The 17,242-nt window shown below is 43.7% G+C and overlaps 1 protein-coding gene across 1 annotated transcript in view; it reads left to right on the forward strand.

Annotated features, from left to right (window-relative positions):
- LRP11 (LDL receptor related protein 11) overlaps positions 1-17,242 on the forward strand; it is a 58,344-nt gene that overhangs the window by 38,716 nt on the left and 2,386 nt on the right. Inside the window, exons 5-6 of the mRNA XM_047769958.1 lie at positions 911-1,117; positions 13,599-13,694. Of these exons, the coding sequence (XP_047625914.1) occupies positions 911-1,117; positions 13,599-13,694 (303 nt within the window). The remainder of the gene's footprint in view (positions 1-910; positions 1,118-13,598; positions 13,695-17,242) is intronic.

Consider the following 17,242-nt stretch of genomic DNA (forward strand, 5'->3'; position numbering starts at 1 on the left):
GAACTGATTATTGATTTGAAAACTAGAGTGAAGAGTTTATTTATGGGGCTCTGGCATATCTTGGATGGGTTATCATTCCCAAATATCCATGATTTTATTTCTTATTTTGGTTTTTTTTTTTTTTTTTTTTTTTTTTTTTTGCTTTTTAGGGCCATACGCGTGTTGGCATATGGATGTTCCCAGGCCGGGGGTCAAATTGGAGCTGCAGCTGCCCGTCTACACCACAGCCAAAGCAACACCAGATCTTTAACCCACTGAGTGAGGCCAGGGATGGAACCCTCATCCTTATGGATACTAGTTGGGTTCCTAACCTGTTGAGCCACAATGGAAACTCCCCAAATATCCATGACTTTAAATCTACCCACAGAGTTCCCTCTGGGGGCACAATGGGATCATTGGTGTCTCTGGAGCCCTGTGTCACTGGTTTGAACTCAGGCGGGCACAGTGGGTTAAGGATCTGGCATTGCAGCTCGTGTGGTGTAGGTTGCAACTGCGGCTCAGATCCAGGAATTCTATATGCCACAAGGCAACCAAAAAAAAAAAAACTACCATCAATTTTAGTGGTTTTATTTTATTTATTTATTTATTTATTTATTTATTTATTTATTTTTAGGGCTGCACCTGAGGCATATGGAGGTTCCCAAGCTAGGGGTCGAATGGGAGCTGCAGCTTCCGGCCTTTTCCACAGCCACAGCAATGCAGGATCTGAGCCTCATCTGTGACCTACACCACAGTTCACGGCAATGCCAGATCCTTAACCCACTGAGTGAGGCCAGGGATCAAACCCGCAACCTCATGGTTCCTAGTCAGATTCTTTTCCACTGTGCCACAACAGGAACTCCCGCAATTTTAGTGGTTTTAAAGTTCAGAAAAGAAACCCAACCAATGACAGCTGCTCTTTCACTCTTAGTGAAACTTGACCGCAAAATGGTGACCCACACGGCGACTGCACAGCCTAGAACCACAGAACCGAGCCAAGATTCAGGTGGGGGCTCCTTGTTGGAAAAGTCCCAGAAAGCCACTGCCCCCCAACAGCCACCTGTGCTATCAACCACGGAGAAGAGAAATCATTCCGCCTTTCGGGGACCAGAGAGTCACATTGTTCCTGGGTTGCCAGGTAAGGACTTTAGGCAGGTTTTCATGAAGAGCCTCATTTTCTATAATAGCTCAGCTCAAAATTAAAGTTCTATTTGAAGAGTGTTAAAGGAAATATCTTAAAAGAAAAAAACAGTTAAAATGAAGAATGTAGGCATTCCCTGGTGGCCTAGCAGTTAAAGGACCTGGCATTTAACTGCAGTGGTTCCCTGGCCTGGGAATTTCCATATGCCACAGCAGCAGCCCACCCCACCCCACCCCACCCCCTGCCAAAAGAATTTAGCCAAAAAGAAAAACCACCAGACATTTTTGCTGATTATTTATAGTAAGCCCTACTAAATATGTTCATATATATGTACATATATATATACTCCAGAGATAGCAACACATTTATTTGTGCATAAGAGTTTAAAAGTTTTAACACCTATGTAAAGGAAACTAATGCCCTAAGTTCAATTTTAGGTTATTTTGAGGTGAAGCAGCATAACCCCTACATATTTATGTAAATCCTCTTCACACTAAGCAAGTGAATATAAAGAAAATACTGTGTCATGATGAGATGGTTGCATATGCTAGTGATTTAGTATTGTACCTCCAATTTAAATCTATCACCATTGGTTTTTTAAGAAACATGGCTAATAAATTTTAAAATCATATTTTAAAATACACATTCCTGAAGCATTGCAGAATTCTATTTTTTTTTAATTTTTTTTACACACTTATATTTGCATGATTATACGACAAGAGACAGAAATATAGGTTTTCAGAGTTCTGGTCGTGGTGCAGAGGAAACGAATCCGACTAGGAACCATGAGGTTGCAGGTTCAATCCCTGGCCTCGCTCAGTGGGTTAAGAATCCGACATTGCCTTGAGCTGTGGTGTAGGTCATAGCTTGGATCCCAAGTTGCTGCGGCTGTGGTGTAGGCTGGCAGCTCCAGCTCCAGTTGGACACCTAGCCTGGGATGGCACAGGTATGGCTTAAAAAGACAAAAAGACAAAAAAAAAAGAAAGAAAGAAAGAAAAGAAACATACGTTTTCACATTTTCTGTTATGCTTTTGTGAATGTCCTTTCAGTATTCAAACTTTGCATACATTTTACTGAAATAATCTGTCACTATTTCAATAACTTCCTTTGTTCATGGCCACACCCATGGCCTATGGACCTTCCCAGGCCAGGGATCCAATCTGAGCTGCAGCTGTGACCTATGCCCCAACTGCAGCAACACCAGATCTTTAACCCTCAGGAACTCCTTCAATAACTTCTTTATGAAAATTTGGTGTTCATTATAAAAGATACAGAAGACGCAAATAATTAAAAAGGAAATGATTTAAAAGACCACCTTATTGAAAATAAATTTGGTGGAGTTCCCGTCGTGGCGCAGTGGTTAACGAATCCGACTAGGAACCATGAGGTGGCGGGTTCGGTCCCTGCCCTTGCTCAGTGGGTTAACAATCCGGCGTTGCCGTGAGCTATGGTGTAGGTTGCAGACGCGGCTCAGATCCCGCGTTGCTGTGGCTCTGGCGTAGGCTGGTGGCTACAGCTCCGATTCAACCCCTAGCCTGGGAACCTCCATATGCCGCGGGAGCGGCCCAAGAAATAGCAACAACAACAAAAAAGACCAAAAAAAAATAAAAATAAAAAAATAAATTTGGTATATTTCCTTCCAGTCTTTTATCTACTTTGTAGATTTTAAAGCCCCTTGATACAAACATGTCTGCAAAATATCCTGGGGATGGTTTTGCTTTTCCACAGCTTGGGTTAAGTGCCCTACAGATGTCTGCTTTTGTCTATTCCTTGTTGATACTGCCACCTAATGGGAGAGCTTTGTCACTCCACCCAAACCTTGAGATTTGTTCTAATCTCTCTCCATATGGAAGGTTGGTATGAAGAAGACAGCCACCTAAGAAACAGAGTCAGGGGAGACCAGGCGTTTGGGGCAGGAGGGATGAAGTTGACGGAAAGAAGTGCGTTCTCAGAGGCCAGGGTGGGTGAGCCCTTGCTCTGTCACTGTGGTCCAGAGGCGCCCGTGAGCATGAATGAATAAGCTGAAAGCAGAAGGGAGACCAAAGGCCAGTCTCCTTCCTTAGGTCCTAGTCTTGGCTCTGCCTTTAGAGCCCTGAGTATTTGTTTCATCTCTCTGGACCTCAGTTTCCTCATCAATTAATAAGGGTTTCAACTAGATGACCTCAAACCCGGTGTCTTAGCCTGGTGTCCGTTTCAGGGAAGATAAATAGCCTGATGCTCACGCTAGCTTCCAGCAGCCCTTTCCATGCTAGATATTGCTCCATGATCCCAGCTCTCTCCTTGGAGATGAGGACTCAGCTTCAGAATCCTTTTGAAAATAAAGCTGCAGTTGGCCACCACTGGTTAATGGCAGTTGGCACCCAATTTGAAATATATTTGCAACTCTAATTTTGTTCTTTTTGATAAGTCTTTGATGGGCTATGAAGATATAAGGAATGGAGTTTCATAGATGCAGAGAAATTAATAACCACTTACTGTTTAAAAATGTATTATTTTTCCTAATGATTAAAGTAATACATATCTACTGTAGAAAATTTGGAAAATACAGAAAAATGTAGAGAAGAAAATTTAGGAGTTCTCTGGTGACTTAGTGATTAAGAATTCAGCATTGTCACTGCTGTAGCTTGAGTTTGATCTCTGGCCCAAAAACTTTCCACATGTTGTGGGTAAGACTTAAAAAAAAAATTACATCATCTAGCAAAACTCATCATTAACATTTTGTTTTCTTTTCTTCTGGTTACTTTTACTTATATACATTCACCCACATATTGTTTCACTCTTAACAAAATTAGGATGATATTATTTTTAAACTTACTTTTCTCACTTATCAGTATTTCATGTGTTATTAAATGCCCATCAAAAACATAATTTTGGGGGGAGTTCCCATCGTGGTGCAACGGAAATGAATCCAACTAGGAACCATGAGGTTGCAGGTTCGAGCCCTGGCCTCACTCAGTGGGTTAAGGATCTGGCATTGCCGTGAGCTGTGGTGTAGGTTGGCAGGCACAGCTCAGATCTGGAGTTGCTGTGGCTGTAGCATAGGCCAGCAGCTGTAGCTCCGATTCGACCCCTCACCTGGGAACCTCCATGTGCCGCAGGTGCAGCCCTAAAAAGCAAAAACAAAAACAACAAACCACACAATTTTGAAAGTCCAGGGTGGATAAAGAAGAAAATGGGAAGAAAAAAACTTTGAAAATGTTAGAAAGGGCCCCCCCATAGTACATTTTTTCTGCTTGGACAGCAGCCCCCTCCTCCCTCTCCTTCTGTTATCCGTGAGATCACCAGACCAGAATCCCCAGCCTCCAATTTCATGTGAGTTGAAGCTATACCCAGCATAATATAAGCAGACTTAAAAATAAGTGCATTATTGTTTGTGACCTGTGCCTGAGTTTTACAAGGCCCATCAGCTAGCAGAGTAAATACGGATAAGTTAAATTTTCCACTGCCTCCTTCACCCACACTGCAAGGATAAATAAGATTTAACTCACTGAAGGTAAGATAAAGAGATACTACAGATTAACACTAGGAATCCCTGCTGTGGTGCAATATGATGGGCAGTGTCTCTGGAGAGTTGGGACTGAGGTTCACATCCATGGCCCGCACTGTGGGTTAAGGATCCGGCGTTGTGGCTGCTGTGGCATAAGTTGCGACTGCAGCTCAGATTGGATCCCTGGCCTGGGAACTCCATATGCCACGGGACCACCAAAATATATATATACATATTAATACTAATAATGTAGCACAGAAAGTAAAGAGAGGCAGTTTTTCACCTATCCCATTGGCAAAGGTGAAAACATATAATTAATGCTTCTGAGAGTACAGAGAAACACATCTCATGCGCTTTTGGTGGAATTCAAATTAGTACAAGCTTACAGAGGGCGGTTTCTGAAGCCTTGTATGCACGCCTGGACCCAGTTGTCCTGCTCTTGGGAATTTCTCCTGAGCATGTTACTCAGGATCAAGTGTGTGTGCAAATACTCCGTCCACGAGTGGATGTGCACTTGGTCCTCTCAGCGCCGTCAGTGGGGTTGCAGGGCCGCAGGGGTCTGGCGCCAGCTTGGACTGCAGGAGCACAAAGGCTGCTTGTTGTGGGAGTGGTTACAGCTGTAGAGCCTGTTCTCTGTGTGGTCCAGATTGTCCGCTAACAAGGCTGTCCTCTCGTATCTGACCCAGCCCCAGGAAAGGAATCTGGTTTCCAGCTCTGCAGAATGCTATAAAAGTGGTGGTGTATCCACTTCCACACTGAGTCTGTTTCTTTTGAAACAAGATTCATGTTCAGCCCAGCAGGTCAGCCAAATTCTTTAAGGATCCTGTTTGAGGCAGTGACTTAGGAGGATGCACAATTTCTGTGTGGAGCCCTGGTCCTGCCTGCATTTTTCTGGATCTCCTTGCTAAATAGACCAAGCCTCCTCTGGCTTATCTCCGGAGGTAACTAGTGAATAACTGCAACCTTTGCATTATTATGGCAAGTGTCTTTTTCAGAGAGGACATTCTCACAAAGGATATTTAATTTTTTTTTCCACATACGCTATCGTGTATTCATTATGTTGAACTGTGTTTATTCTAATTGAGACACCATTTTGAAAGTATACAACAGCATTTTGGGGAAAGTGGTTTGCTTTGTTGAAGGCTATCAAACAGCCCAGCTGAATAGCCTGTTATGCTCCAACGTGGTGGCAGGAATCAACCGGATTCTCAAATGAATAGGAGATCCAGTTAAAGGAAATTTACTTAATCACAAATGAAGACAATCAGATGCTTATTTCCACGAATTTGTTTGGAAGGGAGTAGGTCCTTTTCACTGACCTACTCATGTCTTTGGAAAATGTCATTTAATCAGCCATAATCAGCAGATGCCTTTAAGCATACCTGATTATTCTGGAGCACTGAGAGGGATGTTGCTCTTAGAGAAGGCACTGTCTACCTTCTACAAGGTGTCATTCTAAAAGCTTTGGTCACTGTTACTGGGATTCCATAATTTTACTATTTGAGATCTATAAATGGGTTATACAGTAAATTCTGTTTTGTGACATCTGACCCACTTGGGTCAGTCCCAAGGAACCATTTGGTTGTAAACAAGATGACATGGTTCATTTTATCTAGAAGTTAGTTAAATATAAGATTAAAATATTACCCTCCAGAGAAGACATGCAGATGGCCAGCAGGCACATGAAAAGATGCCCAACATTGCTACTTATTAGAGAAATGCAAATCAAAACTACAATGAGGTATCACCTCCCACCAGTCAGAATGGGCATCATCAAAAAGTCTACAAACAATAAATGCTGGTGTGAATGTGGAGAAAAAGGAACCCTCCTAGACTGTTGGTGGGAATGTAAACTGGTATAGCCACTATGAAGACCAATATGGAGGTTTCTTTAAAGAAATAAAAACCTGAAAATAGAGCTACCTGCAGTTCCACTTCTAGGCACATATCTGGAGGAAAACATAAATCAAAAAGATACATGCACCCTGGTGTTCATAGCAGCACTTTTTACAATAGCCTGTCCATCAACAGGTGAATGGATAAAGAAAATATGATATAGACATATATATAGATATATAGATACACACACACATACACACACACAACAGAATATAACTCAGCCCTAAAAAGGAATGAAATAATGTCATTTGCAGTAACTTGGATGGACCTAGAGATTATCACAGTAAGTGAAGTAAGCTAGACAAAGACAAATATCACATGATATCACTTATACATGGAATCTTAAACGATGATACAAATTAACTTATTTACAAAACAGAAAAAGACTGGAAGTTCCTATTGTGGCTTAGCAGGTTGTGAACCCAACTAGCATCCATGAAGATGTGGGTTCAAACCCTCGCCGCACTCAATGGGTTAAGGATCCAGCATTGCCTCAAGCTATGGTGTAGGTCGAAGATGCGGCTTGGATCCCGCATTACTGTGGCTGTGGCATAGGCCGGCAGCTATAGCTCCAATTCAATCCCTGGCCCAGGGACCTTCCAAAGGCCACAGGTGTGGCCTGAAAAAGAAAAAGAAAAAAGACTCACAGCCATCAAAAACAAACTTATGGTAACCAAAGGGAAAAGGAGGGAGGATAAACTAGGAGTTTGGGATTAAAATATACACACTACTCTCTGTAAAATAGATAACTAAGGATTTCCCAATGTGGGTTAAGAATCCAACTGCAGCAGCTCAGGTCACTGCAGAGGTGCAGGTATTCTGTTTGTTTGTTTGTTTGTCCTCAGGAGCTCAGAGGGTTAAGAACCCTCAGTTTCCCTGAGGATGTGAGTTCAATCCCCTGCCTCACTCAGTGGGCGAGGGATCTGGCATTGCTGTGGTGGCATAGGCTGGCAGCTGCTGCTCTGATTCAGTCCCTAGCCTGGGAACTTCCATACACCACAGGTGCCGCCCTAAAAAAGGAAAAGAAAACACTTCAAATTTGACAACTGAAGATTCAGAATGAACATGTATAGTTTTTCAGTGAACCCATTCATTTCAGGGCAATATCCCCTTTCCACATACAATTAGCCTATTTCTCTATCGCATCCTTAGCAGACTCTTGTTCTAGCCCTTCCTAAGGAAACATAGGATAAATTTGTGATTTTGCCTGGGTGAGAGTATTAAGTGTATAATAGCACATGTCCAAAAAAGTCAAGGTACATATCTTAATAAAAATATTGCTAAAAGCTAATCATCGTCTGAGCCTTCAGTGAATTGAAGCCTTTCGGCAATAGTAACATCAAGCTATGGTGGTCACAGATCACCATAAATATTATAATAAGGACAAAAAAGTTTGGAATATTGCAAGAGCTACCAGATGTGACACAGAGACATGAAGTAAGCAAAAATGATGCCAAGAGACTTGCTCAGTGCGGGGTTGCCACAGACCTTCAATTTGTACAAAAAGCAGTGCCTGCGAAGTGCCATAAAACGAGATTTGCCAATGACTATCTTCACAGTTTCTGCCCATCTCTTTCCAGTGAAGAAGAGAGATGGTTCATCTTAATTCTGAAGAGGAACTCACAACTGAGAGTTCTACGCTGATTCTGTTTTTATTTGAATTAACCCTCATATAGGCTTGTAGCTCTCTTACCCTGGTTTCTCAGCCAATACCACTGGACTGGAATGTTTAGCAAACATTCATATAGCGCTAACAGCTACTGAGAGACGTCAATTATATTGACATACAATATTTTGTGCAGTCCTTGAAGCAACCCTGTGAGAAGATATTATCCTCTTACAGGCAAAGAAATGGAGCTCAGAGATTGATTACCTGGTTGCTAGTAATCAGTGGTACTGGAATTAGGACCCAGCACGGACCCAAAGCAGGAGCTTTTCCACCAAACCACACTGTCCTCAAAGTCTCAGCTCCAAGAACTTAGAGTCGATGCCATATTTATTTCCTAATATCTTGGCAACCATGAGGTTGCGGGTTCAATCCCTGTCCTCACTCATTGCCATGAACTGTGGTGTAGGTTGCAGACTCGGCTCAGATCTGGTGTTGCTATGGCTTTCTGGGCCCTGGGTACTTTCTTTCTCCATTAAAGTATACATATATATTGAATTACATATAAAATTACATATACTGTGTTGCTATGGAGATGAGTATAATACAGTAATATAGAATAGAGGCTGGATTCATTATTATATTCATTATTATATTTGTGTTTTTTATGATTTTAAAAGAAATTAAAGGAGTTTCCATTGTGGCTCAGTGGAAATGAATCCGACTAGTATCCATGAGGATGCGGGTTCAATCCCTGGCCTCGCTCAGCGGGGTAAGGATCCAGCATGGCTGTGAGCCACGGTGTAGGTCACAGACACGGCCCAGATCCTGCATTGCTGTGGCTGTGGTGTGGGCTGGCGGTTGTAGCTGCAATTCAACCCCTAGCCTGGGAACCTCCATATGCGGCAGGCGTGGCACAAAAAGCAAAAAAGAAAAAAAAAGAAAGAAAGAAATTAGAATATTTTTGTGGGCCCCTTAAAGAACCATGGCCGGTGGGCTCTGTGCTCTCTGTGCCTAGTGGACAGGTAAGCCCTGCCTTTGTGGTGGTCATGGACATCCAGCTATGCTCCAGGGGAGGGGTGGAAAGAATTTGAATAAGCGGGAAGCAAAGACTTTAATTAATTGCATGAGCAAGTAGAATTGGGAATGAAAATTGCTTAAGCAGGACTCCCCAGCTGCCCCAGGTGAAGAATGCTTGTCAGAAGGAGATGGCAGTACCCAGAGCCTTGGAGCCCTGACTGGGGCACCTTGCAAAGACTGTGTCAAAAAGGACAACAGGAGTTCCTGCTGTCATGCCACGCGATCTTCAGCGTCTCTGCAGCAACAGGACGCAGGGTCAATCCCTGGTCAGCATAGTGGATTTAAGGATCCAGGGTGGCCGCAGCTGTGACGTAGGTCACACCTGTGGCTCGGATCTGATCCCTGGCCTGGAAACTCCATTTGCCTTGGCACAGCCAAAAGAAGATTTCTTAGAAAGAGGAGGGAAGAGTTCCCGTGGTGGCTCAGTGGTTAACAGATCCGACTAGGAACCGTGGGGTTGCGGGTTTGATCCCCTGGCCTCAATCAGTGGGTTAGGGATCCGGTGTTGACATGGGCTGTGGTATAGGTCGCAGATGCGGCTCGGATCCCGAGTTGCTGTGGCTGTGGTGTAGGCCGGCCAGCGGCTACAGCTCCAATTCAACCCCTAGCCTAGGAACCTCCATGTGCCTTGGGTGTGGCCCTCAAAAGACAAAAAAAAAAAAAAAGAAGAAGAGGAGGGGAAAAAAAAAGAATAATAGAATTTAGCAACTTCAGTACCAAAGGCTGGCTGAGAAGGAACAGTATCCATCCATGATAAAGCTCTCATCCACTCACAGCAAAATGAGAGAAATAAGGACAAAGCAGTGAGGTTTTTTTAATAAGGCTAAATCTATTCAGTGCAAATAACTGTCCTTTTAATGTGTTCAATCTTCATGATTTGGGGTATAAGACATGTTCTCTTTATAATGAAGGGAAGATAGTGGTCTTAGTAAATGGTCATTTCTTTTAATGTCTCAACACTAGGCAAAATTAAAAATTGACAACAATAAATTGGCCCAAAAATTTATTTTCAATTTTTGTTGGTCCACAAAATCCACAGGTGTTGAAATCACCTTGCCATGTGAACAAGAGCCCAAGTTCTCTACGCCCCAGCGCTGCACCAGCCTTACCTTTTTTTTTTTTTCTGTCTTTTGTCTTTTTAGGGCTGCACCTGCGGCATATGGAGGTACCCAGGCTAGCGGTCCAATTGGAGCTATAGCCGCCGGCCTACACCACAGCCACAGCAATGCCAGATCTGACCTACACCACAGCTCACGGCTGGATCCTCAATCCACTGAGTGAGGCCAGGGATCGAACCCACACATGTTTCCCAGTCGGATTCGTTAACCACTGAGCCACGACGGGAACTCCTCCTTTTTCTTTTTATGGCCACACCTGCAGCATATGGAAGTTCTCAGGCTAGGTGTGGAATCAGAGATGCAGCTGCTGGCCTACACTATAGCCACCACAACACCGGACCCAAGCCACATCTGTGGCCTACACTGCAGCTTGGGACAACACGGGATCCTTAAGCCACTGAGCGAGGCCAGGGATCGAACCCACATCCTCATGGACACTACGTCAGGCTCTTAACCAGCTGAACTGCAATAGGAACTCTGGTCCCAGTTTTCTTTCTTTTTTGTTTTGTTTGTTTTTTCTTTTTTATATAATTTAAAAATATATTTGGGTTTAGTTATTTATTTACGTGTATACATTCTTTTTTCTCACATTATCATGCTCCATCACGAGTGACCAGACATAATTCCCAGTGCCATACAGCAGGATCCCAGTGCTTATCCACTCCAAAGGCAATAGTTTGCATCTATTAACCCCAAATTCCCATCCACTCCCTCCCCCTCCCCCTTGGCAACCACAGGTCTATTCTGCAAGTCCATGATTTTCTTCTCTGTGGAAAGGTTCATTTGTGCTGTATATTAGATTCCAGATATAAGTGATATCATATGGTATTTGTCTGTCTCTTTCTGACTGACTTCTCTGAGTATGACTCTCTAGTTCCATCCACGTTGCTGCAAAAGGTCCCTGTTTTCATTTTCATGCCGGCTGCTCTACCTCCTTTCCCTCCCCTCACGGTTCTGGATGGGATCAGGGGTTCTGCCACTTCTGGACAAAGGACAGAAATCAATTTGAAAGATAAATCTGATGCTCTAGCCTATAAGAAATTGCTTATGCCTTACTCATCCTTCTCCTCTTTGGGCTCAGCGTTTATGAAGGAAGCCCAAAGTTATTGGCTGTATGTAGTTATTGGCACCCCTGGTCTTTAGCAGCGCAGTGGAATGTAGCGAGGCTGCTGTGGCCTTGGCGGAGAGAAGCAGACGTGGGCTGATCTCGCTGCACTGATGTGCTGAGTGAGTGGGGTGAGTGGCCTCTGCAGACACACTCCAGTAGGAACATCTGAAAGCAGAAAGGCCAGGGAGGGGGCTCTTGCCGTTCCCAGGCCAAAGGTGACAGAGACCTGAGGCTGCAGGGGTCAGTGAGAACGGAGAAGAGGGTCTGTGTGATATGGAGACTGGTGGGATGAAGGGCTGAGTGAAAAGAAGCTTTAAGGATGCCTTCATTGCTGCAGCCACACGTGTGGCATCTGAAAATGGCACAAGTGATGCTATCTACCAAACAGAAACGGATCGTGGACATGCAGAGCAGACTTGCGGTTGCCAGCAGGGAGCAGGGAGGGAGTGGGATGGACGGGGAGTTTGGGGTTGGTAGATGCAAACTCTTCCATTTAGAATGGAAAAGCAATGGGGTCCTACTGTACCACACGGGGAACTCTATCTAGTCTCTTGGGATAGAACATGATGGAAAGTAGTATGAGAAAAAGAATGTGTATACGTGTATGATTGGGTCACTATGTTGTACAGCAGAAATTGATGCAACACCATAAATCAACTCTAATTTAAAAAAATTAATTACACGCTTCCATGAGAAACCATTAATTAATATTTGGTATTTTAAAAAATGATGGCTTTATGAAATAACTATTTATACTCCCTCCTGTTTAATAGCATTAACACGTGATTGCAATGATTATTTAAAATCATTGCTTTTTCTGGCTTCAGTAGGTATCTGGAATAACTCTGCAAGTTTCCATTTTGCAATTGATTTTGTGATCTTTAGTAAACTTATGTTTATTTCTTATTTAAAATTATCATACCAGGAGTTCCCGTCGTGGCGCAGGGGAAACGAATCCAACTAGGAACCATGAGGTTGCGGGTTCGATCCCTGGCCTCGATCAGTGGGTTGAGGATCCAGCCTTGCCGTAAGCTGTGGTGTAGGTCACAGACACGGCTTGGATCGGGCATTGCTGTGGCTGTGGTGTAGGCTGGCAGCTGTAGCTCCGATTAGACCCCTGTGGGAGCCTCCAGATGATGAGGTTGCGGCCCTGAAAAGACGGAAAGACCAAAAAAAAAAAAAAACTATCATACCAAAGAATTTTATGTACTACTTTCGAATAGTCTTATTTTAGTTGTTATGAACATTTCCGTTGATGCCATATGAGTAAAGAAGCTTAAACAATTTTTTTTTTGTTTTTTCATAAAATTCCTCATGTCGGCAGGTCATTTCCAATTTATTTCTGTTAAGCATCGTATTTTCCCAAAATCTCACTTGAAATTACACCCTAGCCTGAGGGTAACTCCACTAACTCATTAATTACTATGTTGTCAATGATAATAAGCACACAAATGCTATGAATTCCTAGGTGGCAGATAATAGAATGACACAGCCATGGCTCATCTGGGCCTGGGATAAAAATCCTAAGGTTTGATCTTTCTCTGCATTGGCTCTTGATAGTATAACTGAATACAACCATTAAATAGTTAACAATCTATCATTAAATCAGAAGTGCTAGTTTCCACCAGCAAGCAGTTAGACACCCCTGAGTTTAAATCCCAGCCCCGGGACCCACTTACTGCTAGAATGAACCCAGGTGAGCACTGATGCTCTCTGAGCCCAACCGGAAGAAAATGGAGCTACCATTGCCTGCCAAGCACCGTCAAGGTATGGAAGAGAAGTAGCAAGTCGGAGTATGCTCACTTATGTATGCTCACTGTTCATTTTCCAAAGAAAAATCTTTCTGGACTGTTTCTGCTTTCCATGGGATAGACTCCAGAGACTACTCTTGGCTTTTTTAGCTCAGGTCCTTCCTTCCTCCTCTGGGTGGGGTGGAAGTTCTGGGACAGTGTGCTCATTCCCCTGCCTCTGTCTAGTGGTTTTGTACTAGCCTCACACTCTTTATTAAGTTGGTCACATTATTTATCGTGTGTTTTAGTATCAAACATAGGCCTTAGTTTATTGAAGAAATAAAGCCTTTTGTCTTTTAAGTCCATCCTTAAAAAATAAATAAGGCTGTATTCCATGTCTACCCTGAAGTTTCCAGTGTACCTTCAATATGTCTTATTTATTTCCTGCAGAGAGTGGAGCCTCAGGGAAGACCAGAAAAGAGGAAAATTATATTTTTGAGTCAAAGAGCAATCGAGGAGGAGAGGAGCACCCAGCCCCAGAAGCAGGTAAATGTTTGCCTTGGAAATTCATTGTGGAGTATAAACATTTGCAGACCCACATATCTGACTTTGGCAAACAGAAAAGTCCCCTAGATGATATGCTATTTTATCATTGCTATAGCTAAATCTGAGCCCCAGACTTGGGATTATCACTGTTCCCTTCTCCTGTAGCCTCAACACGTGTGCTTTTCTTTAAACAAGTTATGTGGAGCTCCCCCGTGGCACAGTAGGTTAAGGACCTGGCATTGACACAGCAGCGGCTCGGGTCGCTCCTATGCCTCGGGTTTGATCTCTGGCCAGGAACTTCCACATGCCGTGGGCATGGCTAAAAAAAAGAAGAAGAAGAAACAAGTGACATGCATTTGGAAGAGCAGCCCCTAAGCATTTTCTCTCCCTGAACAGGTAGAACTGGGCTCGTATTGGGCTCCAGTTTGTAAGAAATGGTTTGGGGTTCCTGGGTTTTTTGTGGGATTGAACGAAATCTCTCTCTTTTTTTTTTTTTCCAATTCTTTTGTAACATACCCATCTTTTGCAGCTAGTACAGGAAGATGCAGAGGGAACCGACACCTTCAGGTCCAAACTTAGCCCTTTCAATGCTTCTTTCCTCTGGGTTGCCATTAGGAGACTGGAATGTGTGCACCAGCTCTAGGATCAAATTCTAAACCATTGTTTTATCACAGATTTATCTTTTTTTTTTTTGCCTTTTTGTAGGGCCGCTCCAGCGGCATATGGAGGTTCCCAGGCTAGGGGTCTAATCAGAGCTGTAGACATTGGCCCACACCAGAGCCACAGCAACACAGGATCTGGGCCGTGTCTGCGACCTACACCTCAGCTCATGGCAACGCCAGATCCTTAACCCACTGAGCAAGGCCAGGGATCGAACTCACAACCTCACGGTTCTGAGTCAGATTCGTTAACCACTGCACCACGACGGGAACTCCAGATCTTATCTTTCACAATTCTCTGTGGGAATACTGGCCTCCACCCAAAACTTTGTTTGGTCACTAATGCAACTTCCCCATCCCATCTTCCCAAACCCAGACACTTCCAGACTGTTCTTGAGAATCTTCTTCAGGAGTTTTACTTAATATTCTATAAATACTCAAGGTTAAAATGCCACTAGTACGTTCTCAGCTGCAGGTGCCCTTGTCCTGAGGCCATCTATAGCTGGGACTGGTCTTAAGCTCAGAGAATCAAAGCTGTCAAGGAGTGAACTTCCTCGGTTACCTACCCCCAGATGTAAACACCTGTCCATCCCCACCCTCTCTTGCTTTCCTCCAGCGCTAAAGGAAAAGATGTCCCATCTTTCCAAGGTCAATCTCTGCTGACCTTGATGCAGCTCCTTATCTCATGTCTGTTTCTCCGTCATTTATTAACTCCCAATATTTATACTCTCTGCTGGTTCATTGCCTCTGACACATTCAGACAATTAAATCTCTCAAAATATATTAAAAACAGTAGCATCCCTTAGCCTTCAATCTCCCTGTAAGCAAATTCCCCATTGCTCAGTCCAGCGGCCTCTCCAGGCTTCGCCTCACCTGACCTCTTCTTGGCATTTGATTCTGCTGACCACTGTCCTCCTGAAATAGCCTCATCCCACTGCTTCCAAGACTTCCCTCTCTGTCGGTTGCCTGACCATTTTTCTGCCCTGTCTCTTCCTGTGCTTTTTGATTCTCCTCTTTCGTCTGCCCTCTTCAATGGGGGTGTTTCCTCGGGCCTTCTTTGTGGCCCTCTTTCTTCTCCCTTTCTCTCTGGCAGTCTCACCCACTTTTGTGGCTGCAATTGCCACCTTGATGCTAAAGGCCCTTACATATTTAGGCCCACATAATCCAAGAGCCCAATAGAAAATTCCCTCAGTTGGCATTAGGCATCTCAATTTGAAACTGTCAAAAAATAATCTCCCTTACCCACCCCCAAACAAGTTCCATCATGCATCCAAATCATGATCTTATGAAGCAGATACATGGACCACTCTTTTTTTTTTTTTTTTTTTGGTTGCACCTATAGCGTGTGGGATTTCCTGGGCCATCAGGGATCAAACCCACCCAGAGCAGCAACCTGAGCCACTGAAGGGACAATGCCAGATCCTTCACCTGCTGCGCCACAAGGGAACTCCAGACCATTCCTTCTTATATCTGTACTTCATGTATGATTCTGTCATAGTAACTATAATACGTTACTGCATCTTCTCATTTAAATGTCTATCTACCCCGACTTGAAGTCATATAAAACAAGCTCATTTAACTTTCGGAGAAGTAGTTTGCCGTAGTGGTTCTGGAACTGTACTGTTTAGGGCCGTGTCCTGACTCTACCACCTACCATATAAACTTAGACAAGTCAGTGAATTCTCAACGCCTTAGTTCTCTCATTTGTAAAATGGGGATAATAATAATACCAACTGATACGGTGGTTGTGAGACTTAAATTACTTAATCTAGGAGTTCTCTGATGGTGCATCGGGTTAAGGATCAAGCATTGCCACTGTTGTGGCTCAGGTCACTGCCGAGACATGGATTTGATCCCTGGCCCAGGAACTTCCTCATGCCATCAGTGTGGCCCCCCAAAAAACTTCTTAATCTATAAAGCGCTCAGAACAGCGCTGGCACTCTTTATTATATTATTACCAGTGTCAGGCTCATGGCTGTTAATTTATGCAAAATGAATGAATAAATGAAAGAAAATGTTATAAAATCAGCTTATGCAATGGAGATTGTTGTTCCTCTATTTCCAACCATTGGCAAGACCTCGGTGGCTAAAAATAGTTCCACCATATCATCTCCAAGCCTGGCCTGCCTACAGCATAGATCACACTAAGAATAGAAGCTGCTGAGCTTGATAAGAAAGACTGACCCAGAGTACACTCTGTCCCTCCAGACTCCTGCAAGGCTCGGAAAGCTGCTTCTAGTCTAGGTGTATAGGACTAATCCCATGGGGAAAGGCCCATGAAGGAGAACGGAAGGGGTTTCCTCAAATTTTCAACAATGGTTGAAAATGGCTGAGAGTAGGTTCCCTGGATTTAGGAAACAAATTTCTTAAAGCCCTAACTAGAACAAGAAGGCAGGAGTTGGGTGTTCCTTTTGTGGCTCAGGAGTTTACGAACCCAACTAGTATCCATGAGGTTGCAGGTTCGATCCCTGGCCTCACTCAGTGGGTTAAGGATCTGTCATTGCCATGAGCTGTGGTGCAGTTCGCAGATGCAGTCCTGATCCTGCATTGTTGTGGCTGCAGTGTAGGCCGGCAGCTGTAGCTCTGATTGGACCCCTAGCCTGGGAACTTCCATTTGCCACACGTACAGCCCTAAAAAAAGAAAAAGAAAAAGGAAAAATCAGGATTGATCCATACTTACTTTAAGAGAGTATGATCATATGTGAATCCACAAATGTAAGCTACAAATACAATGGAAATATTTCCTATGGTCACAAGCTTTTTGTTTTGTTTTGTTTTTTGTTTTTAAATGGCTGCACCCACAGCATGTGGAAGTTCCCGGGCCTGGGATTGAATCCAAGCTGCAGCTGTGACCTACGCTGTAGCTGGGATCCTTCAACCCACTATGCC

Source organism: Phacochoerus africanus, chromosome 2 (assembly GCF_016906955.1).
Source record: "Phacochoerus africanus isolate WHEZ1 chromosome 2, ROS_Pafr_v1, whole genome shotgun sequence".
In the NCBI taxonomy this organism is placed as follows: domain Eukaryota; kingdom Metazoa; phylum Chordata; class Mammalia; order Artiodactyla; family Suidae; genus Phacochoerus; species Phacochoerus africanus.